Source organism: Mobula birostris, chromosome 4 (assembly GCF_030028105.1).
Source record: "Mobula birostris isolate sMobBir1 chromosome 4, sMobBir1.hap1, whole genome shotgun sequence".
NCBI lineage: Eukaryota > Metazoa > Chordata > Chondrichthyes > Myliobatiformes > Myliobatidae > Mobula > Mobula birostris.
Genome location: NC_092373.1, coordinates 89,063,445 through 89,088,903, shown reverse-complemented (window position 1 = coordinate 89,088,903; position 25,459 = coordinate 89,063,445). Strand labels below are relative to the sequence as shown.

The window sequence follows — 25,459 nt, the reverse complement described above, 5'->3', positions numbered from 1 at the left end:
TTTCCTTCTGTTTGGTACTGAGGCTGGCTATACTTCTTGGAAAAGAAGAAACAACAGGAACAGTGCAAGAACTAGAAGAAGAGCAGAATGTTCAGCTCTTGTGCTGTAAACATCCTTCCACAGCAGGTTTCATATTACTCACTGAGGGCAGAAAGAATCTGTATTTCTTAAATTAACGATCCTTGAAACCACCTTCTGAAATATATCATAACATCTGGGGAGAACAAATTGCTTGTTTTCTATTTACCTGCTGAATACTTTGGGGAAAACAAGTGTCTTGTACCTGAAAGATTAATCTCCCCCTTTCCTGCTCTGGGACATTGTTGCTCAGATGTGCATGTAGTTCTAAGCATTTGCCATTTCCACTTCAGACAAGATCATGTTCTGCCATGGGCAACAACAGCTTCAATGTTCACTTCAGCCTGAATTGCTTGTGTATCCTTGCTGAAGGCTTCATTCAATCTTGCTGGAGATCTTCCAGTTCTCTGTGTTATTAATGGCTGCAGTTGAGGTAACTATCTACAACGCGGAATGCTTTGATTGCAAGGCTAAGGTGGAGAGTTATGCCTTTGTACATCACAGGCTTGTCTTGGTACAACTTCTGTTGGGCAGACACAATTTTATTTGCATCCCTTGGGCTCAATCAGATTGCGAATTGTCAAAACTTCAACCTAAGAAAACAACAGGGTCAACAACTTAACATGAAAATATAGGAGATGTTAGTGATGAGAAGATATTGTTACTCATCAAGTTCATTTTAATGGGACACTGATGTATTTTTACTCAGTGCATAAACTATTCAACATCTATCCACGTCAGGGCAGCTAATTGCTTGCAATTTGGAATCAGTGAGTCACCTGCTTACACTCAACTTTGGAAATTAACTTCATTATCTGGATTTTCATTCATGAGGGAAGAGAGACCCCTTCTGAGTCAGATGTTAAATTGTCTGTCTAGATACTTACACAAGATTGTATGGCACAATTTTTGAGAAGGATGCAAGGACGTTTTATTACTGCCTTGGCCTCTCTACCTGTCAGCTGGTTAATACAATCATCAAAAAGTCAAAAGAAAGTATTAAAATTAGTTTCTAGGAAACAAAATTCAATATCAGTGAAAAATCTTGGTTAGATTACTGGGCTTAGTTCCAAGCCATAATTAATTAAGATACAGAGACATAAGAGTCATGAGAGAAAGTGTAAAGAAACATATGCACAAACGATTCCAGAAAGGAGAAACTAGAAATCCCAGGAGGGGCACAAACTGATTTCTTGCAAACAAATAAAAACTTATTCTGTAGCCTAATGGAGGTCTTCACAATTGTGAGGGGATTTCACAGGGTACAGCAGCTGCAGTATCTCATAGTCATACTGAATGGAAGCAAGCACTTCAGCACAAACACATCCACACTGACCAAGATTCCTGTCTAAGCTAGTCTAGTTTGCATTTGGCTCACATCCCTCTAAAACTTTCCTATCTGTGTACCTGTCCACACATCAAAGCGACGAAGGGTCTCGGCCTGTAACGTTGACTGTATCTCTTCCTAGAGATGCTGCTTGGCCTGCTGCGTTCACCAGCAACTTTGATGTGTGTTGCTTGAATTTCCAGCATCTGCAGAATTCCTGTTGTTTGTGTACCTGTCCAAGTGTCTTTTAATGTACCTACCTCAACCACTTCCTCAAGCAACTCATTCCATGTACTGGACCACCCTCTGGGTGACAAAGTTGCTCCTTGAATTCATACTAAATCTCTCCCCTTTCACTTTCAACCTATGCTCTCCAGTTCTTGATTCCCCAACCCTGAGAAAAAAAATTTGTGTACATTGACGCTACCTATGCCCCTCTTGATTTTAAACACTGTTATAAAATCAGCCCTCATTCTCTAAGCTTCAATAAAAAAAAAGTCCCAATCTGCTCAATCTCTCTCCATAACTCAGTCCCTAAAGTTCTGGCAAACACCTTGTAAATCTCCTCTGCACTCTCCAGCCTAAATCACATCTTTCCTAAAGCAGTGAGACCAAAGCTGAACACAATATTCTAAATATAGCCTCACCATCATTTTAAACAACTGCAACATATTATCCTGACTCCTATACTCTGTGTCTTGAACGATGATGGTCAGAATAACAAAAGCCTTCTTCACTGCCCTGTCTACCCGCAATGCCACTTTGAGTTTTTCTTGTACTTCTAAATCCTTATCTATTATCAAAGAAAACTGAGCTCAGTAATTTAAATATCATTTCTCTACTTGTGAATTCTAGTCTTCAGGAAAGATATCCTATAAGATTTGTGGCAAAACACACAAAATACTGCGGGAGCTCAGCAGGTCAGGCAACATCTATGGAAATAATTATAAAAGTCGATGCTTCGGGCTGAAATCTTTCATCAGGACTGGAAAAAAGGATGAGAAGTCAGAGGGATAAGATTTGTGTTTTGTTTTAACCTGATGATAGGTAGCTCCATTTTAAAGAGGTACAGAACCATGGGTTATTAATGGCGAGTCCATCACTGGTGAATCCATTAAGGAAGCTTGGAGTAAAAAGCTGCAGGTGCTGGACTTTCAAAACACGAATGGAAACAGCCTGCTAAATCTCTGGAGAGAAATACAGTTGAACTCCAGGTGGAGGACCCTTATCATAAGTGAGAAACAAGTGTGGTAAATTGTAGAGAGTGGTAGGAATCCTGCAGAATGGGAACAATGCAGAATCAAAGCAATTGAATCAATTGGCTTTGATCTATTGAAGCTAATTGGGCCTGAGAGAAGAAGTATGCTGATAGAGTTAGATACACTAGGACAAGCTGAGGCATGTATGGATCATAAACACCTGCTTAGGCTGTTCAGGCAAAGTCCACAATGGCAGCTGAATGGCATGACTAACATTGTGTTTAACTTTGGATACGCAATGGCAATTCTGCCTCTGCCCGCTGAAAAGCTAGTTGAGTACATAGCTGAGGACAGATTTGTGAGAAACTGAACAGAGTGTAGATATATGGACTCATCCAGCAGTGAAACCACACTGCCTGTCAGGTCCCACTTTATTGTAATACCCTATCCTATCCTCCCTTTTCCTGCCCAAACTCCACTTTATTCTGGAGACACAAGAGACTGCAGATGCCGGAATCTGAAGCAAAGAACGAACTGTTGGAGGAATTCAGTGGATCAGACAGCATCTGTGGAAGGAAATGGACAATTAGTGTTTTGCATCGGGACACTTCATCTCGGCTCTCCCTCGACCTTTCCTATTTTCCGACGGTTAAGATACTTGAAAATTGATTGTCCATTTCCCTCTACAAATGTTACTTGACGTGCTGAGTTGTTCTAGCTGTCTTAACCCAATTTTAATACCCCACATTTCCATAAACTCCCCCATACACAAGGGGCAATTTACAGAGGCCAATTAACCTCCTGACCTGTAGATCTTTGGGATGTGGGATAAAACCCGTACAGTCATAAGGAAAACCTGCAAACTCAACACAGACAGGCCCAGAGGTCAGGATTGAACCCAGGTCACTGGAGTGGTGAGGTTTCTCACTTTATCACTGTTCCACCTTAAAAACAAAAAAACAATTGCAGGGTTATGGGGGAAAAAATGAGGAATGGAACCAACTGGATAAATCTCTGGAACAGCAGGTTCAGCTGGCCGAACGGTTGACTTCTGCGTTGCATAATTCCACAACACTGGAATTGAGCCAGCTAAAAGTGAATCCAGGCAAAATATTCCCAGACAACAGAATAAGGAATGCCCTGCCCCAGAAGACGCGCAAAGCAAAATCAATTGTGGTTTAAATGGGACAAGCAGAGAAGAACTAAGCATTTAATGGGTTGATGGGAGGAAATGGGATTAAGGAAGTTTTGTGTTCCTGAGTGAGACTGTTGTTTGCTGCCTCAGTTTGGGCCTGTCAGCTGTGGCAAGAGCTCCCCTGCTCTGCATAGTCAGGTTACATCCATTTATCCTCGGAAAGATGATCTGCTGACACCCTGCAGGTGTGAGCAACAACTATTCACGGGCATGGGATTACAAGCCAGTATCCAGACAAAGTTTATTTTTAAACACAGTGCTCAGGTGCGGCAAGGAATCAAACTGTTTTGTTTCACATTATAGATAATGTAAAAAAATATGAAATATGTATGTATTATACTCCAGTTTCCCCAAGAAAGGAGTCCTGGGCAAGGGTGGGATGAGGGGTAAAGAGGTTCCAAGAAGTAGCAGGAGATGGCCATTTGACACCCCCCCCCCCACCCAGTCTTATTCTCTCTTCAGTAAGATTGTGGCCGTTCTTCTGCCTCTGCATCACTTTCCTAAATGAACTCCATCTCCTGATAACCAAATCTCCATCTTGTGACAGAGCATCCAGAGGTTCCTTGGAGAGAAAGTGTTCCTGAAGATTCACCATCGCTGCATGAAGATATTTCTTTGCCTGAATGGCCAACCCCTTAAGGCTGATTTATACTTGTGCGACAAATGTATGCCGTAGGTACGGCGTAGCCGCAAACCCTATGCTGTATTTACGCTGAACCCTACACCGTAGCCTAATGTGCACCTCTCCCAAAATGTAACTACGCTTTGCGGCGACACAGACCGCAACAACTGTGATTGGTCCGCTTGGTAGTATCGCATTTCCTCCTACGCTGTAATAGCTTCCCACTGGCTGACTGAAGGGCAGGAAAGAACTCTGGCTACAATGCTTTCCATAAAGCTTCACAGACCTCCGAAATTATGGAGGACCCTGTGCTTGACGCCAGTTTGTAGCTAGCTGCTACAGCCTGTTGACTTCCGCCTGAAGCTAAAACTCGAATGGTGATTGCCAGTCTCTGAGTATCCTGTGCGTACACTGATGCAAAATAAATGGCTGGAGAAGGTGAACCAAATCGTCAAATCTACCTGCCGACATCCGAAAATATTTGAAATGCACTTCCTCGTCCGTGTCTTTCAGTGGTCAGACAAGCACAGAAAATTCACCCTTCTTCAGCCTCAGTCGCCATTGTTTGAAGTTTGAATTTCTTCATGTTGAGTTTCAACACGAAGAAACTCAACACAGTGGCATAGAAACCCCACCGCCAACTAGCATTTTGGCGTTGAATTGCAGAGCAACACAGACACACCAACGCACAAGTATAAATCAGCCTTTACTCTGAAACTATAACTACTGGTTCTAGATACACTATCCATGCACCTATCCCGTCAAACCCAGTTTGAATTCATCTCTCAGTTCTTTAAACTGCCAGAATACTGACCCAGTCTATCTCCTCAAAGGAACTTCCCTCCCTTACAAACCAAAGAATTAATGTTGTGGACCTTCATTACACTCCTTGCACTGCATGTATAGCTTAGGCAGGGAGATCTGACCTGTTTGCAATGTTCCTGGTGTGCTCTTATTGAGACCCAGTAATTGCAGTACAACATCTCTATTAAGAACATAATAAAACAGAAATACTAGTAGGTCTCCTCAAGCCTGTTCCACTATTCAGTCTGATAAACAAGAGATTCTACAGATGCTGGAAGTCTTGAGCAACAAAATTCTGGAGGAACTTGGCAGGTCAGTCAGGTCTTGTTGAAGGGTCTTGGCCTGAAATGTTGACTGTTCATTTTCCTCCACAGATTTTGCCTGACCTGCTGTGTTCCTCAATCAACGTGTGTGTGTTAATCATGGCTGACCTACTCCAGGCCTCATCTCTTCTCCAGCAGTTGCTCATTACCCATTATTCCAAAATGTTTTTACTTCTTCTTTAAACATCTCTGGTGATTTAGTCTCCACAGCATTCCAAAAGAAAGAATTCCAAAGAAGCCCCTAAATAGCATTTGAAATGACCAGCCCTGTATCTTGAAACCTTGTCCCCTTGCTCAGGACTCTCCCACCACTGGAAACAACTCAAAATCTATTCCTTCATCTAGTCTGTGTTGCAGTAGGAACACAACCTATTCTTCTAAATTCCAAAGAATACATATTTATTCCTCTATGTATTCTTACTCATATTATCCTTGGATTCAAATCCCGTTTTTAGAGGTCAGATCAACATGAACGAAACCCCTGAACAAAATCTCTAAAGATTGCCTTTCAGGATATCTCTCTGTTAGGACAGGACTTATTCCCTGCCTCACAGTGTGGTCTATTTAAAGTGTCTGTACATCCTCTCGGTCTTAGGACTGTGGAAATTTAAGCTGTTATCCATGCTTTCGGAATATTGTGAGCAATTCTGGGCCCTGTATCAAAGGAAGAATATGCCGGCCAAGAAAGTGTCCAGAGGAGGTTCACAAGAATGATCCCTGGAATAAGAGGCTTAACGTATGAGGAGCACTTGAAGTCTCCCAGATTGTAGTCAATGGAGTTCAGAAGGATGGGGGGTGGGGTGGAAATCGCACTGAAGCCTACTGGATACTGAAAGGCCTGGATAGTGGGAACATGAAGAGGCTGTTTCCAATGGTAAGCGAGTCCAGGATCTGAGGGGACTGCCTCAGAATGAAGGGACAACCCTTTAAAGCTGAGATGAAAGAAATTTTTTTGGCCAGATGGGGGTGAACATGTGGAATTTGTTGCCATAGTGTGCCATGGAGACAAGTCTTTGGGTGTATTTAAGGCAGGCGATTAAGGGTTACAAGGCAAAGGCAGGAGAATGGGCTTTAGGAAAAATCAAACATGTCTGAATGATGGGGGAGATTCCACTGGCTGAATGGTCTAATTTTGTTCCTATATCTTCTAGTATTATGGTCTTGCCCCTAGACTATAGTCAATATTCGGGAGAAAAACAACCTAGATGTCATGCAATTGACACTGAGTCCTGAATCCAAGGCCTCCCTGCAGTACACAGTGTTACAACACAGCAATAGGCCAAACATCAATGTTAACTATTTACATTACAAACGAGCCTCTTCTAACCCTTTTTAATACCATCCACGTTTTCTTCATGTTTCCAGAAATTAACCCCACTGCTACATGGAAAGGGATTTGAAGTGTTTCTCCTCATCTCTCCTTTTACACCCAGTGGAAGGAAAGGAAAGGATTTCATTAATACCCCTGAGCTCCATAAGTAAACTCTAATTTCAAGCAGTTTGTGATGGAAGAGCAAAACCCAGCTGATCAAGTTGAATGGCCCTAAAAGATCAATAAAGCAATGATCAATAATACTGAGCATGACAGCTGCAGAGTCACATGGGCAGTGGCGAGTATCGTTGCCGTACTGAGTATGGAACCCTGCTCCACTCATCCGTGCAGAGTGCCTGTCAGCAGAAAGCTGAGAGCAAATTCCCCATTAACCCCTTACTTGAACTTTATGAAATGTTACACGTTCAACTGACGCGGTCAAATGCGGAGACACAGAGAAACCCGATGCTGAATGTCACATCGGTCGCTGGCTGTCTCCAGATCAAACTGGCGCAGTGGTGACAGAGGGCCGGCAGAGATTAGCACTGCAACCTTGACTCAGAGGGGAATTCTTAATTGTCTTTCTGTAATTGTATTTATTTGCATTATCACTACATATAAATCTCGGTGTCTCTATAAGATTGCTTTATTATATAGAACTCCTTTGCAATACATAGTGGGCTTTCTTTCCAAAAGAAAACACTACACATATATGATAGTCTTAGTGGAGAATCGTCCTGGATCATCGTTTACACAGTAGCTACTGCCACACCAAATGGATTTGATTTCTCTTGTGCAGATTTGATGGGCCAAATACCCTCTTCCTGTGCCATCACAACACTGCAATATTTACAGTAAATAGAAGGGTATGCAAGTATGCAAATATGATTTCATGGAACTATGCGTGCATTGGCGCAAGCACGCTTAGTAACATGTACATAAGGACATACATGATCGAATATGCATGAGTTCACACATGCTTGTGTGTGTATTGTCATGCATGTCTATGTGTATGCATGTGTGTGTGAGATCATGCATGCTTGCATATGTCTAAGCACTGGCCATGGCAGTGAGCACAGAGAAAACAAAGGGCATCAGCATCAAAGTGCTATTTTGCTTGTTTTACTGTTGCTTTCACTGCCCTTTGCCAGCTGCTATTCCCCAAATGCTCAGCTGTCTCATCTCCAACACTTGTCTCAAACAGAAGCCACATGGAATCCACAGTCAAACACTTCTGTGAGTTAACCACGTTTAATCAGGAAAAATTAACCAATTTCACTTTCAAGCCAAATAGTTCTGAAACTGAGGGATCCATAGGAACATAGAAATCTACAGCACATTACAGGCCCTTCGGACCACAATGTTGTCTCAACCATGTAACCTACTCTAGAAGCTGCCTAGAATTTTGTTACTCTATTTTTCTGAGCTCCATGTACCTATCTAAGAGTCTCGTAGAAGACCCTATCTATCCACTGTCACTGGCAGTGCATTCCACATACCCACCACTCTCTGTGGGAAAAACATACCTCTGACGTCCCCTGTGTACATACTTCCAAGCATCTCAAAACTATGCTCCCTCGTGTTAGCCATTTCAGCCCTGGGGAATAAGCCTCTAGCTATCAATGCCTCTCATCATCTTATACACCTCTATCAGATCACCTCTCATCCTCTGTCACTCCACTCATCCTCTGTCACTCCAAGGAGAGAAGTCCAAGTTCACTCAACCTATTCACATAAGGCATGCTCTCCAATCCAGGCAGTAAGTGATACCTCCCAAGTGATACCATCCAACCAATGTGCTCATCTTCTGCTTGCAAAACGCCTGAGACACTTTCATACATTGAGCCTGAGGCTCATAGGAAATTGTACATTGTTGACTGGAGAGGGAGCTTTTACAACAATAACTCATTGAGTTTGCACCAAGGGCAGGATATCATTTGGTTTATCTAACATCACTGATTAGTCCATTGTTTGATCTGGATGACCTCATTCACTGGCAGAAGTGGACTTGCTTTGCCACTGATGTACTAGGTGACAACGTGGCCCATGCCCTGTTTGGATCCTGCTTAAAACCTTCTATGTCTTTAGAAACTGGTAAAACCCAGGCCGCATTGCCAATGCATCTTGAATGAATGCCTTGTCCTGGACATTGATCACAATCCATTTGTTGGAGGTGTTGAAGATGAGGTGGGGAGCAGCAAACCTGGAAATTTTCTTTGAAGCCATCCAGTGAGATGGAGGAGGAATCAGAGACAACTGGACTGGTAGGTGTGGGTCACTAGCACTGTGTGTTGTAGCATCACAATGAATGACCGGTATCAGCACATGTATCCATTGGATTAACAACCTCATTACCATTGACTACCAGGGCTCTTTGCATCATTAGTGCCATCATCCTTTCTATCCTCCACCAAGTCAAACGCTTCAGATTCTAGTGCAGATATATGAGAACAAGATATGGGTTGACAGCACACTGCGGTATTTGAGGGAATGCTGAGTAGCAGAGGAGCTCACTTATCACACTACATGGAGTCCAATGATTGGGAAGAAGAGCAAGGAAATTGGTCCATCTTGTAGCATGGGAACAAGCCCCTTGACCGTCTGAGTCTGCGCTAACCATCAGGCACCATTTAAAACTAATCAGAGTTTATTCTGCCGCATTCCTGTCAATTCCCGCTGGATTCTACCACTCACCTACCCACTGGAAGCAATCTGCAGTGGCCAGTTGAGCTGCCTATCCACAAGTCTTTGGGAGCATGTGAGACAAAGCAGAGTAGCTGGCGAAAACTGTGTGGTCACAGGAAGAAAGTTAACACTCCGCACAGCCATCTCCTAGTTGAAACTGGATCGCTAGAGTTGTCGGCTACTATGCCATCATCAATTATCCTCCTCCTCAACGATACCAAGATTAGATAATCTGCTTGCTACCAAACTGCTGTATGTGGGAAATCCACATATATAAATCAGGCGTCATGTTTCCTGTGTTACAAAGGAAATTATACATTAGAAACTGCTCTGGGATGTTCTGAGGTTGTTAATGACACTGATAGATGTCTTCTCTTGCTCTGATGACCTTTACAAATCAGTAAACACCAATTAGCCAGCAAAATAGTGATGCTATAATTGCAGATTTTCCAAACTACCGGATTATCACTCCTATTAATACACCAATGTACTTTTAATTCATTCATTTTAGCTGTTACCCAGCAAATAAAGTTAATGTTTCAGACAGACAGGTGAGTTTAAAGGAAATAGGGGTGACGGTGTGCTAACGAGTTTCGAGAGTAGGAAATGGGGAGGTAACGGTGTGCTAATGAAAGTAGGAAATGGGGATAACGGTACGCTAACGAGTTTGGAGAGTAGGAAATGGGGAGGTAACGGTAGGCTAAGGAAAGTAGGAAATGGGGATAACGGTACGCTAACAAGTTTGGAGAGTAGAAAATGGGGATAACGGTATGCTAATGTTTACAGAGTAGGAAATGGGGGCTCAGTAAGTTGAAAGCAAGCACGGAAAGAGGATCCCAGTGAATTTAAAAGGAGTTTCAAAGCAGCATATGAAGGGAGCCTCAGTGAGTTTAAAGGAAATTGAGGAAGCAGCCCCCCAGTGAATGAAAAGGGAATGTGAGAGGAGAGCCTGGTGAATTTAAAAGAAGCAATGGGAAGGACCCTGATGAGTTTAAAGAGAGTGTGGGGGTGGGTGGGGCGGGTGGATGCAAAAAAACGGGATCCTGGTGAGTTTAAGAGCTGAAAGATTTCAGGAAACGTTATCTCAGTGATTTTAAAAATAATTTCAAACGCAGCCCTGGTAAGTTTTAAAAGAGCATGGAATTGGGGTGCTGAACTGGTGAGTTTAAAGGAACTATGGGAAAAGGGGCCCATTGGTTTTAAAAGGACAGTGGTAATTGGGCCCCAATGAGATTCAATGTAACACCGGAACTGGGGCCTTGGTGAGTTTAAAAGATATGCTGGATACGGCACCAGATTTCAAACCATTGGATTTCCAAACAAGAGTGTCAAATTTTCACTGTGATCCTGAGATGTTTTCACTGGATATAAGAAAGAAAGTAATTGACCTAAAGTGAGGATTCCACTCTTACCTGAGAGACCTTCCGCACCACGTCTGTGCCGACGCTGAGTCCTCGAACAAAGGAACGGGCGGCAATGAAGACACGGGTTAGCCGTATCTTGAAGAAGCGAGGCACCTCACCGAAGGGCCTCAGTGGCTCCGCGTGCTTCACCATACACTCCAAGTAGTCTTCGCTGATTTGGTAGTGTGGGTTCTGGTGCTTGAACTGGCGCTCCATCAACCTTGACCAGAATTCATTCAGTACTTCCTCCAGGTTCATGTTGGCTCCCTTGTAGTAGCGGCGCAGGTCATTGAACAGATCCTTGAAGATCTTGCTATTCTCAAAATAATGCAGTCCATACATGTGTGTGAACTTCCTGTGAAGGTTCTTTTCCGATTGGTCCAGCAGTTCTTGGAAATAATCTGAGGATGAGAAAACCAAAAGATCATGCGCCATACCCAAAATACAGAACACCTGGACCCTGTTCTCCTCGGACCTGAATCATGAACCAATCTCCAGCAGCTCCACCCACTCAGGCAGAATCCAGCTACTTCCTCATTCTCCAAGACACAAGTGTTTGTAGGCAAGTCCTGGTGGTTTGGGTTCTGGTTGTTTGGGTACCATTTCCTATGCTCCTTTTAACTATCTCAGGGCTCAGTTCTCATATTAGTAGTGGCTATTTCTGTGTTCCATTTAAACTCACCAAGACCCTATTTTCTGTGCTCTCTGGAATTGCTGAGACACTGTTCCCATATTTCTTTTAAACTCACCAAGGCCCCATTTCCAAACTCATTTGAGACTCATTATCCTATATTTCCTTGCAACAAAAGAATTCAGCCCACCGAATTCATGCTGGTCCATGGGGAATCCCATTCCTCTGTTTAATTCCCATTACATATTCTTTTTAGATGCCCATTAACTCCGCTCCAATTTTCTTACCACCTACCTGCACACTGAAGGCAATGGTCGGTTAACCTATCAACCTTTGAGATACAGGAAGAAACCAGTGCACCTCATACACTGAGCTAATGTTTTGCATGCCCCTCACGTTTCCTTGCTCCATCCTTCAATATAGTACTGTGAGTCTTTATCCCCTTCCCTAATAACACCAGATGTGTGCAAACATAACGCAGACTCTGCGACGTCTTTTATAGGTGGCTTGCTGAATCCGAGGGCAGTTTCTGATGAACAGTTAAAATCAGCTAGGCTATTTCCTCGTCCTGGAAGTGAGAGAATGTTTTTCTTTACAAGCATACATCCTTTTTGATGCTACTCACCCATCAAATACATCATTGGATGGGATTAAAGAGACCCAAGCTGAATTATTTTTTAACTTCCTTGAATCCCTGGAGAGCCCAGGATTGCTTTCCAGTATCCAGGAGGAAAACTCCACCACACTATTTCTCGACACTGCCCATTCCCTCAAGAATCTCTCTTCTAACAACTCGGACAGTCTAGTGCCAAATTATCTTTGATTACTTCATCATGGGATGATATTGCTCAGTTAACGCTGCAGCTTGTTGTAGGAGCGGAGCCACTCAAAGAATCATATAGCACAGAGTGGTCCTTTAGCCCTGTGCCCGTAAATGAGCTGCCTAATTCATCCACTACCCTGCTCTTTCCTTCAGTCTTGGTGTACATGCAATTCCTCTGTCAAAAGCTCCCAAAGACATCAAGCAACGCCTGAGATTCCCAGCAGTCTTATGTTATCTTTCTAAGGTTTATGTAAGGTTCAGGATCTCAGCAGAGCTCATTCATCTCAGACCATCAGAGACCCGGAGTTCATGTATCTCCCTGGGACTGTATTGGTTTCCTTCTGGTTTTCTCCCATGTCCCACAGACATGTGAGTTGGTAGAACAACTGATCCTAATTGTTCTAATAATTATATTGTTCCTAATAATTATATAAGTAAAAGGATTTAGGTGAATTAATGAGTAAAGATGTCAAAAAGTGAAACTGTTAATGTTGGATTAGGATAAATGGGCAGATGAGGTGCTCACTTTGTGGAGCGCCTGTGTTCCATCCACAGAAGTAACCACGAGCATTCTGTTGCCTGCCACTTGAATTCTCCATCCCATTCCCACTCTGACCTCTCTGTCTGGAGCCTCCTGCTCTGAGGTCGAACACTAGCAGAGGGAATAACATCTGGGGACATTGCAGATTCTTACATAGCTTAATGAGTAGATACAGCGATGATATTTTCCCTGGATGAGGTGTCCAGAATCAGAAGTCACAGTCTTAGAATAGGAAATGAACCATTAAATGCAGACATGAGAAGGAATTTCTTCTAAAAAGGGGAGCTAATATTTGAAATTCTCCAATTGGGAGTTCTGTGGAGACGATTGCTGAGTGCATTCAGGACTGCAATTGACAAAGTTTGGGATGTTCATTCATTATGTGCCGTGTTGTATGACATGGGCAACCATGTTGTCCTTGGCAAACTTTTTTTACAGAACTGGCTTACCATTGGTGCCTTCTGGGCAGTGACTTTACAAGACGGGTGACCCCAACCATGATCTATACTCTTCATAGACAATCTGCCTGGCATCAGTGGTTGCATAACCAGGCCTTGTGATATTAAAGGAATCAATAGATATGGGGAAGTGGCACTGAAGTAGGACATCAACTGCAATCTTCCCAGATGAGTGAGGGGTTGAATGTTCCCTCCTTTTCCTGCTTCTGCTTCCAAATGTTTACAATCTCTGCTCTCTGATGGAAAGTTGAAGCAACAGTGGGTACATTTTGAATCTGGTTACTGCAGGCAAGGACAGCACTTAGTGTCCACCTCCCCCATCCTCAGCCCCACCACTATTAACCTTTGAGAAGCCAGTGCTGAGCTTCCTTCCTGGTGAAGTGCTGTTGTAGAGGGAGCTCTGGGACATACAGTGTCCATAAAAAGTATTCACCCCACTTGTAAGTTTTCATGTTTTATTGTTTACAATATTGAATCACAGGGGATTTAATCTGGCTTTTTTTTTGACACTGATCAGCAGAAAAAGACTCCTTTGTGTCAAAGTGAAAACAGATCCCTACAAAGTGATCTAAATTAATTACAAGTATAAAACACAAAATAATCAATTGTATAAGTATTCACCCCAAAGTCAGTATTTAGTAGATGTACCTTTACCAGAAATTACAGCTTTTAGTCTGTGTGGATAGGTCTCTTATCAGCTCTGCAAATCTGAACACTGCAATTTCCCCCCAATCTTCTTTACAAAACTGCTCAAACTCTGTCAGATTGCATAGGGATCATGGGTGAACAGACCTCCAAGTCCAGCCACAAATACTCAATTGGACTGAGGTCTGTATTCTGACTTGGCCACTCCAGGACGTTAACTTTATTGTTTTTAAGCCATTCCTGTGTAGCTCTGGCTTTATCCTTTGGTCATTGCCTTCTCCCAAGTCGCAGTTCTCTTCCAGACTACATCAGGTTTTCCTCCAGGATTCCCTGTATTTTGCTGCATTCATTTTACCCTTTACCTTCACAAGCCTTCCAGGGCTTGCTGCAGTGAAGCATCCCCACAGCATGAAGCAGCCATCACCATGCTTCACGATATGGATAGTGTGTTTTTGATGATGTGCGATATTAGGCTTATGCCAAACAAAGAATTCAGTCTGATGGCCAAAAAGCTCAAATTTTGATTTCATCAGACCATAGAACATTCTTCCAGCTGACTTCAGTGTCTCCTACATGACTCCAGGCAAACTGTAGCTGAGATTTCATGTTTTTATCAACGGTGGCTTTCTCTTTGCCACTCTCCCATAAATCTACAACCAGTGAAGTACCCGGGTAACAGTTGTTGCATGCGCAGTCTCTCCCATCTCACCCACTGAAGCTTGTAGCTCCTCCACAGTTGTCATAGGTCTCTTGGTGGCCTCTCTCACTAATCCCCTTCTTGCACTGTCACTCAGTTTTTGAGGAAGGACTGCTCAAGGCAGATTTTCAACTGTGCCATATTCTTTACATTTCTTGACAATTAACTTAACTGTACTCCATTGACTTAGAAATTTTCTTGTATCTATCTCTTTACTTGTGTTTTTCAATAACCAACATGGAGTTGCTTGGAGTGTTCTTTTGCCTTTATGGTGCAGTTTTTGCCAGGGTACTGACACACCAGCAGATACAGGTGTATATTCAGTACCATCAATTGAAACACCATGACTGCACACAGGTCTCCAAAACCAGATCTCCATTTAACTAATTATGTGACTTCTAAAACCAAATGACTGCTCCAGTGATGATTTGATGTGTCATATTAAAGGGAGGGGGGTGAATACTCATGCAGACAATTACTTCGTGTTTTATAGTTGTAATTAATTTAGATCACTTTGTAGAGATCTGTTTTCACTTTGACACGAAAAAGTCTTTTGTTTTTGTTAATCAGTGTCAAAAAAAAGCCAAATTAAATCGACTGATTCAATATTGTAAAACAACAAAACATGAAAACTTCCATGGGCGGGCAGGGCTGGGGGTGGGGCGGGGGGAAATGAATACTTTTCATAGGCACTGTAAATCCAGTGCTGATGAAGGACAGGACAATACACTTCAAATCAGGATTGTGCATGACTGGGAGGGGAACCTGCAGGTCCCTATTGAATGATGGAAATCAGACATGCACAAGAGGCTGTAATTCGAAAAGTCCTATCACCCTACAGACCTAGAAGGTGGAAGAATTTGAAAATAGATTTTTTATTTGAGTCCACAGCCACTGTAGTTTAACAAAGATATTGGGGGGGGGGGTTACCTGAATTGGTGCCAGTTTGAACAGGTACAGCAGAGGTAAATACCTTGTCAGTGATCAGAGACGGTCTCAATGCAAATAGCAAATCTTCTACATGTTGGGTGTGGAGGGAGGTGGGTAATGCAATATTCCACAACATTGACCTGCAAAGACCCTTCTGAAAATATAGGCGCACCCCTTGTGTCCTTCAGTCCACGGATGAAGAGCTCAGCATCTTTACAAATTGAGTTTAAACCCAGGGCAGCAGCTTTTATTAGGAACTAATGAGATGCTGTTACCTTTTACAACAGCTGTCTTTCTTTTTTTGATTAAGTGCCTGTCAGAATGCTGCAGATTTTTAAAGGGAGCTTTGTACAATTCAATGAGATGCAAGACATTTAATTTCCATTTCTTTCGGCTTCACTCATTAGGGCTAGGGTGAAACTGTCTCCTGTAACACAGCACAGGAGACTTCCAATCGATTCCTCCCATCAATTGATTAAATAGTTGCCTGTTCTACAAAGGCTCTTTGTTCCATTTTCCTGTCACACAGTACTGACACTCATCGCTGACCAAGTAGCCACCTCCCTGGCATTCTCCTTGTCTGATCATACCACGATTCTCTGAAGGGTGTTATAGGCAAAGGCTGGCACTGTTCCCATTTAACTGGAAAATGTCAGTGTAACACTGGAGGACATACATTTAAGGTGAGAGGAGGAAAGGTTAAAGAAGTTGTGTGCTGCAAGCTTTATTTTACACAGAGTGGTAAGTGGCTGGCACAGGTTGACAGAAATATTGTTGAAAGCAGATATGAGAGTGCCATTTTAGTGGCTTTTGATAAACATATTAATTTGTAGTAAATGAGGAAATAAGGACCATATACAAGCTGAACAAATGTAGTTTAATTTGGATCAAGTTTGACACAGACACTGTGAGGTTAAAGGCCTGTTTGTGCTGTATTACACCACGTAGCATCAGTAAGCACAGACTAACTTTGCAGTGTAATAACCAGAGTAAAAACCATGGCTGGTATGTCTCTCCGGCACTCCCTGTCAGCCCAGAATAATCCTGCAAATTGCTAAATGCAGCTGGGGTTAGCGAACACACATCAGCTCCCATTTCTTCTTCAAAGGAGGTCAAGTTTCCAAGCTCTCTTTGAAAGTACTTTTGCCTTTCAATTCTCTCACACGTTCAAATAGCTTCATGTTTTTGATGGTGACATTGGATATGTACTTGAAGGAGAACAGGTAAATCTGACAAATTGGATAGTTCATTCAGACAGCTAGCACAGGGTGATGGGCAGATGAGGCTTCTTTCTATGCTTTACAATTCTGTGCCTCTCTCATTTGCAACATCCTGCATTAAACAACACCATTATCCCGGTGAAACCAAGCAGTTAAGCACAATTTAGTACAATACTATATGTAGCAGCCAAACCAAACCAAAGCCAAAACCATTCCAGCTGCCAGTGACCCTACGGATTTGTTATACTTGCAGGACACGCCCTTACTCCAATACTGATTGCTCCAAAAGTCAAGGAAATGTTTTTGATCCTTTTTTAGCAATTAGCAAACATACAATCTTGAAGCAATGAAACTTAAGCGTATCCAAGTGTAAACTAAGCATACTTGAGCGGTCAGCAAAAGATACAACCTCTGTCAGTCCCCAGTAACTCTAAACTGCAATAAAATAAGCATAAATAAGTAACTTATTCCCCTCGCCTTTACCTCGCCCCCCCCCCACACGACTAGTTACCATAGTAAATGGGCAACACAGAATGCAATGCAGATGGAGAACAGGTGCATGGCTCCTACACTATGTAGGAAGTTCTTACATGTCGAACACCCCAAGATCTGGCCAATTGGCCCATCTAGAAATGGAGTCTAATTAGTCCCATTGCACCTCCCTTTAAATCCCTACAGCCTTTCTCCCAACAACACATTTACATCAGGCCCCTTTCATCAGTCCAGATGATGAGTCTCGACCTGAAACATCCACTGTCTATCTCCCAACACAGGTGCTACCTGATCTGCTGAGTTCCTCCTCCTCGTGTGTTGCTCCAGGTTCCACCACTTGCAGTCATTTCTGTTTCCATATCCCTTCTGGTGCTCTTTGCCACAATCCACACTAAGAAGTAGTTTGCAGCAGTCACTGGGATGCGGGAGGGTACCAGATCATCCAAAGGTCATAGGGAGAGTGTGCACATTTCATACATGCAGAAGTCAGGATTGAACCCGTGTCACTTAAACAATGAGGTAGCAGCCCACTGTGTCACCTTCTGACAGCAGCTTGGTTACGTAGGTCAGAATGATGAGTGTGCCGTCCAGTAGCACCACTTTGCAATTTGCCTTGGAGAACTTATTTTATGTTAAGGTCACTATTTGGCTGTACAGGTTGGTAGGATGGTAAACGAAATATATGCAATGCCAAGGCACTGCGTTCCAGAGTCAGGAAATGATGTCGCAGCTTTATAAAGCTCTAATTAGGCAGAAACTGGAGGACTATGTTCAGTTCTGGTCATTCCATAGTAAGAAAGACAGGGTGGTTTTGAAGAGGGTGCAGAAGTTTACCAGGATGTTGCCTGGAAAACAACTCAGGTATGTGCTACAAGGAAAGATTGGACTAACCTGAATTGTTTACTCTGGTGCAGAGGAAGCCGATGGGAGACATGATAGAAGTTTTTAAGATTACGAGAGCTATTGATCAAGTAGACAGCCCAGGGCTGAAAACTCTAATAATTCATGTCATACATTTAAGGTAAGAAGTGTTTAGTTTAGATGAGACACACAGGGCAAGTTTTTATTTTAAGAATGGTGGGTGCCTGGAATGCACTGTTGGGGTAGTGGTGGAGGTAAATATGATAAAGCCAAGGCTCCTAGATTGGCACATGAGTGTGCAGAGAATGGAGGAATGCAGACATTGTGTAGGCAGAAGGTATTAGTTTGGTTGGGTGTTTAATTACTATTTAATTAGTTTGACAAACATCATGGACAGAAGTGGCTGTTCCTGAGCTGTACTGTTCTATGTTCAATTTGTGCAGATGCTTTGTTGCTATTGGTTGCCCCTGGATTGTTTCCACCATAAAAGTTCTGCTTCCAAGTCCTTACTGTTGGCAGTACATTCCCAACACAGCCCTGTTCAGCACTGTTTCCCTTGGGCCTCAGCTGAGAATTCATCCCTCGATTAGATGTAATCACCACTCTTGTTTCAGCTGCCGTGCATCTCAATGACAATGGTCAAGTCATGGAAAGATATGATCTCGATGTGCATGTGTTCCAGGAATGGACACATGGTTAGTGATCACAACAGTTGGATCAAAGTTTTGTTTAATGCTTTTATTTTTAGACTGGTGGATTAAATCATTTTGGAGGACTACCAAAATATACAGAATAGTCGGGAGTTTATCCTATGAATGTAGCAATTGTTAGCTTGCCGATTTATTACACACACCTGCTGGTTAATTTTCTACTGGGTGTGTACGGCCAATGGGTCCAACCTCAACAAACACGTACTAGAGTGGTAACTGTACATGTGGATTGGGACAGGAAGTCAGGTTCAACACCAAGGCTGTTCAGGACTCCATGCTGTTATGACAAGTATGAGCCAAAGAGTCATACAACATGGAAGAAGGCTTGTTAGCCCACCGAGTCCAAGCGAACCATCAACCACACGTTTACACTAATATTAAACTGGAAAATACTGGAAATACTCAACAGCTCAGCAAGCATCTGTGGAAAGAGAAATGGTTAATGTATCAGGTCTGAGATCCTTCATCTGATCTGGGTAATGTTAGGTAACAGAGAAGAAGGGGTGGTTAGGACAAAGGAAATATCTTTGATGGGGAGTCAATGCAGCTGTTGGATTAGCAATTACAATCAGATGATGTTGATTTGTTGGTGAAACATGTTGTAAATGGTGAAGCTATGGGAAGTGCCCAGACTACACTCACAGAAAAAGTGAAACTGAGCTAAAATGATCGTAGGCAGAAATGCGGGGACGGACAGAGTGAGTTACCTTAAATTGGAGAATTTGACATTGAGTCCTGAAGGTGGCAATGTGCTAAACTGGAACATGAACTGTTGTTCCTTAAGACTGTGTTGGCCTTCTTTATAACAGTGCAAGAGGCCATAGGTAAAGACAGCAGATGAAGATTTAAAGTGCCAGGCAATCAGAACCTTAAGGCCACGTATTCTGCAATTGGTTTCTTTGATGTACAGGAGACCGCGTGGCGAACAGCCAGTGCAGTACATTAAGTCGTAAGGGTGCAAGTGAATCTTTGTTCTTCAGTGGTTATTTGGATCACTAAACGGTGGGAAAGGAATGGGGTGAAGGAAAGGAATGGAATCAATGTGGCTGCGTGAGGAACAGCCATCAGATGGTGTGTGATAAACAGAGATGGAAGAGCAGTTGGAGAAACATAAAAAGAGCAATCCCTATGACTCGAAAAAGGTAAGGGGTGAGATTACTGTAAATTTCTGGTGGTAAAACAACAAATATATTCTGTTGCCTTTCTGTTGTCTGTTGTCTTTCAGCCCTTATACAGTAGTAGTCATGTAGAACATACTATACATCAGGAAAGTAAAGTTATCAGTGAAACAATCATGGGGGGGGGGTGAACGAAGTATGTGAACGACAGTCAGGAGAACTGAAAAAGTTTTAATTTATAATAAGAGAGCACATTGAACATAATACAACAGTCTTTCTATCAAGATTGAACGCAATATGGTTCAAACTGAAACTAGAGTCTTAAATCTAAGGAGACAACAGTGAGTTATGGTGGATTGGGAAACTACATTTAAAAACATAGCCATAAATATGCAGTCGCTAACGTTTAATAAGTAAGGTTAAAAAAAAGCCCAGAAGAAAAACCAGTGCAGCCAAGGCTAATAAGGTAAAAAAAAAGAATTCAGGTTCAAAGAACTTTATCCAGGCTGAAAATGTTGGATACTAGAGAACATTGCTTCATGGTGTGGTGGTGGTGGGGGGGGGGGGGTGGAGAGGAGGAGTTTAAAGGAGATATGCGAGGTAAGATTTTAAACACAGAGAGTGGTAGGTTCCTGGAATATGCCAGGGAAGTGTAGTGGGATTGCTGTGAGGGGAGGGTTGATAGAAGCGGATATGATTGTGACATTTTAAGATGCATTTGAACGGGCACATGGACAGGCAGAGAATAAAGATCATATGCAGGCAGATGAGATTAGTTTAATTTGACATCATAGTCAGCACAGACGTCATGGGCCTATCCTGCATTGTACAATTCCATGTGCTACTTTTAAGTGGATCCACGGGAAAGGCTTATAATCTTACCAAATAGAACAATGAACCTTAGGACTGAGAATATTTCAGAATTCAGCAAAAGAGGCTCAGGAAATCGATAAGGCAATGGACAGCAGAATATGAGAGCAATCTGGTAAGGGACTGGAAATGAGCTGTTAATGCCCTGTCGGTAGATAAAAAGAAGCAGACTGTCAAATATGGTTTCTTTCTTACAACACCAGAGAAATTATTTTCGGGAATAAGAAAATGTTCTACGCTTCTTTTCATGAAAGGTGGCACAAATTCCTTCCAGAAACAATGGTCAAAGATAAATAATAGTTTAAAAGAAATTTTAGAGAAATTAATATGACTAAAAGCCAATAAATCCCCAAGACATGATAAGCTGAATCACAAAGTTTTGAAAAAAAGTGGTTATAGAGTTAGTGGATGAACTAGTTTTCATTTTCAAAAATGTTGTCAATTCTGGAACTGCTCTCACTAATTTAGAAGACTGTAAATGTTACTTAGTATTTAAGAAAGGATGCACAGAAAAAAAAATGGAACTAATTGATCATCATTTGCAGGGAAAATGCTGGAATCTATTATGAAGGAAGTGGTTGCAGTTACTTCGCAAATGATAATGGCATTGGACACGGACCGAGCAACTGAAACTCACATTTGAAAGATCTGTTGGGGCGCCAGCTTTCCACAATGATCTGAATGAAAGGATCAAGAGTAACATATCCAGCTTTTATGATGATGTACAGTTGGGTTGCAGTGTGGGTTGAGAGGAGCAAGCAGAAAGGCTTCAAGGGAATGGATGAGGATACGGCAGGTGGAATATAATGTGGAAGATGCAAGGTCATCCACTTTGGAAGAAAGAATAAAAAGAAGAATATTTCTTAAAGTATTGAGAGACTGAAAAGCATTAGTGTTCAGAGGGACCTACCTACCTCTTACAAGTCTACATCCTGTTCTCCTCTCTAGTGATGGAACAAGTTCAGCCAAGCAGTCATTTAAACTTTGTAGGAACATCTTACAAAGGGAGGTGAATTCTCTAACTTTGATATTGTGCAGGTTGGACATTGGAGAGTTAGATAAAGAGGTGTTAAGATAAATTTTTGACAGATTGGGTGATTGAGGAACATGGGGAGTTAGCACAGAAGAGATGAGGCTTGTGGCAGATCATCTATGATTGTATTGCATGGCAGGGAGGTTTGAAGGGCTAAAGGATTTACTCTTGCTATTTCCTTATGTTCTGATATTCCAGTACTCCCCTCCTAGGCTTGGTCCTAGTCTGCTCTCGCTCCCCTTGTCATATCATTTCTAGGCTCCAGAGATTACACAGGTGCTGGTGTTCTGTCATGGGAAACAGAATCACTGGTACCCCAAGCACTGGTGACCAGCACCAGGGCCTGGGACACTGCAGAGAGGTCTAAGTCATGCAGAGGAAGTTGAGTGCATTACTCACTCTGTTAAGACAGTCTGCTAACCTCACCTTCAGGCAGTTGAATTCTGAACCACTGTGTGGTCCCTCATTTCCACAGTGATTACCTGTGATGCCAAACAAGCATCTACAATAGGACCACAGTGTAACAAAGCATAAGACTGAGCCTAGCTGAACCACAGATTTCAGTTTCTTTGCAACACAAGTGGATTCTTTGTACATAAGATGGTGAATGCAACAGTCAGAGTTCTGCACTCTTCATCATTTGTACAGTAAAGGGTCAGAGGGATAAGGGACAAATGCAGGCAAATGGGTCCAACTTAAATGGATATAACGGTCAAGATGGACGAGTTGAGTCAAGAGGCTTGTTCAGGTGCTGTATTACCCTAGGAGTCTATCAATTTGGGTACTCTGAAATGAATAGTGGCTGAGGAGGCACAGTAACACAGGTAGTATCGCCACTATCGCACAGCACCAGAGAGCTGGATTCAATCCTGACCTCAGGTCCCTTCTGTGTGGATTTTGCACCTTCGCCCTGCAGCCACATGAATTTTCCACAGAATGCTCTGGTCTCCTCCTGCAACCTCCAGATATGCAGGCTGGCAGCTTAATTAGCTGCTGTATATTACCTGTTATGTATGAGTGAACAGGAGAGTCAGGGGAGGTGGGGGTGCTGAGGGAAATGTGTGGAGAATAAAATAGGGTTCATGTAAATGGCTGGTCGTCACGGACTGGATAGTTTGAAGGACCTGTTTCCATGCTGTGTGTTCAATGATATTTGCCTCGGTTATGGAACAAGTGTTTCACTCTTGCAGCTTGCAATTGAATATACAGTCCCCACCTGGTTGGGCATTGCGTGCCAGAGGACAGCAAGGCTTTGTTCACTTTCTCCAAATCCTCATGGTGAGGTCTGCAACAATGGACTCTTTCAAAGGGTGGATACAGGAGGCTGGAGCAGGTCAGCCAGACGCCTAGTGTGAAGGATGGGTCAGCTTGCAATCCGGGCTTCAACCATGCTAGCTGACTGTGGAAGAGTCGGACTTGCTACACCAGCTGTTCCTGGCTCTTTGCCAGGCATCTCTGCTCAGTTCTGCAACTACCAACATCAATGTGTCTGGATGAACAAATGGGAGCTGCGGATTAGATCACATAATGACTCTGCATAGGCTGCCTGCCCTTCCTGACAGCTGGTATTACTGACTCAGAGTGTAGCACAAGTGACAAAGTACTCTCACCATCTGCGGGACTGAATAATCACATCATGCTCCAGGATGTTCCTCCACCCAGAGACCTGGGAACTGGGTTGAGGAGACGGAGTGGAACAAGGAGGGGGTGGGAATATTTGGCTTCCATCTACTTATCACTTTGTTGGCTTGTTTGCTTTCACCTGTAGCAGGATAGATAGAGATAGAGAGAGAGGGAGATGGGGGAGAGACAGGGAGGGAAGGAGGGGGAGGGGGAGAGTTACCACAATTCCTTTGTGCATCATGGCCCTTCCCTGGTCCAGAGGTTGGCCACATCTGTTTGCCCACTAGTGGGCAAGGGTTCATGGTGTACAGTACGGAGACAGATGTGCCATCATCCAGTACCTTTCTTAATCCACTTTCATTTGACTCTGTTGTAGTGGATGTGCCAGGCAAATGATGGATGGATCTCCAATCAAGTTGTCTCAGCCACTCACGACCCCAGAATGTGGACCCTCCTGTTTTTACCACATACAAGCACAATGTGGCTTTTTGGTTGTTGCATTCGGCTGTTACAAATTCCCACAGGAGTCATCTTTTTCCTACTATAAGTTCTTAGTTGGATACCTGCAAGCTTAAGTTCAGTATCTTTGAAATGCCATTCAAGCTCATTTTGTGGAATGACTGAACCAGTGTCCAATTCCATTTTCATTAATTTGCCATTCACTTTTATTTTTGTCCATTTTGTCCATTTATTTTTGTTCGCCTGACGTGCTCATTGTACGTGACCCAATTTGTTGCATTTTCTGCAAGTTTTGCCTTTAAGTTTGCATTGGTCTGGTATATGTGAGCCCCTGCCACAATGGTAACACAATTTATTTGGCTGGGTCTTTTTCTGTTTCGTTGTTGCAATTTTGTTCATGTTCCCTTTCATTTTTGATTGCAACTCAATTGTGCCTATGTTTGCTGTTTCCACTGATATATCAACTTCAACTGCTCTCTTAAATGTAAGTTGTGCTTCAGTTAGTAGCTGTGTTTGAATGCCCTCTTGTAAGATTCTACAAATTATATGATCTCTCAGTGCACCATTAAGCCCATTACTGAACTGACAATGCTCAATCGCGTCAATTCAGCCATATGAAATGGACTCCCCTTCTTTTTCATTCCACTTATCAAATTTAAAGTGTTCTGCAGTGGACAATGGTTTTGGTTCTAAATGTTCCTGAACTACTTTGACAATAGCAGCAAAGCTCATTTCAGCTGGATTGCTTGGAGCAGACAAACTTCAAAGCAAACTGCCTTTAAATCTAATGTGCTCAGCAAAATTGGTACTTGTTTCGCATAGGCTATTCATTTACTTCAAAATATTGTTGAAGCAGTTCAGTATACATAGGCCAGTTATCTGTTATGTAATGAAACTTGTCAATCTTTCCAATATAGCCAGCTATTTATGCTCTTTCTTTTAATGATTATGATAACCCGGTACTCATTGTTTATGAACCTGTGAACTCTTCTGTTTTCTGACTTTTTTTTTAAAAACTTGACCACCTCGGCACGTGCAGGGCTGCGTGCTTTACTCATAGTGTTTTTTTTTTTATTTTGAACATATTGCTACACTTCAACAGGTCACCAGCCATTCTGGCTTTGTTTTAAAGATACCTTATCACCAATGTTATGGTTTCTAACTTCAAAACATTAAACTAATTCAAAGGAAGACATGGGAGTCTGACATGTGAGTCCAACTTTGTGTTTACTTTAATCGAGGTGCATGGTAGCATGGTGACGTATGCAATTCATGTATTGACACATGTAATGGACACAGACTTAGCCATTGAAACTCCCATTTGAAAGATCTGTTGGGGCACCACCTTTCCACAGTGATCTGGATGAAGGGATCAAGAGAAATATATCCAGCTATTTGAT

General features: G+C 42.6%; 1 protein-coding gene across 1 annotated transcript in view; it reads right to left on the bottom strand.

Moving 5' to 3' along the window:
• The window catches only part of LOC140196468 (glypican-1-like), a 210,565-nt gene that overhangs the window by 58,410 nt on the left and 126,696 nt on the right, over positions 1–25,459 (bottom strand). Inside the window, exon 3 of the mRNA XM_072255732.1 lies at positions 10,958–11,349. Coding sequence (XP_072111833.1) covers positions 10,958–11,349 — 392 coding nt within the window. The remainder of the gene's footprint in view (positions 1–10,957; positions 11,350–25,459) is intronic.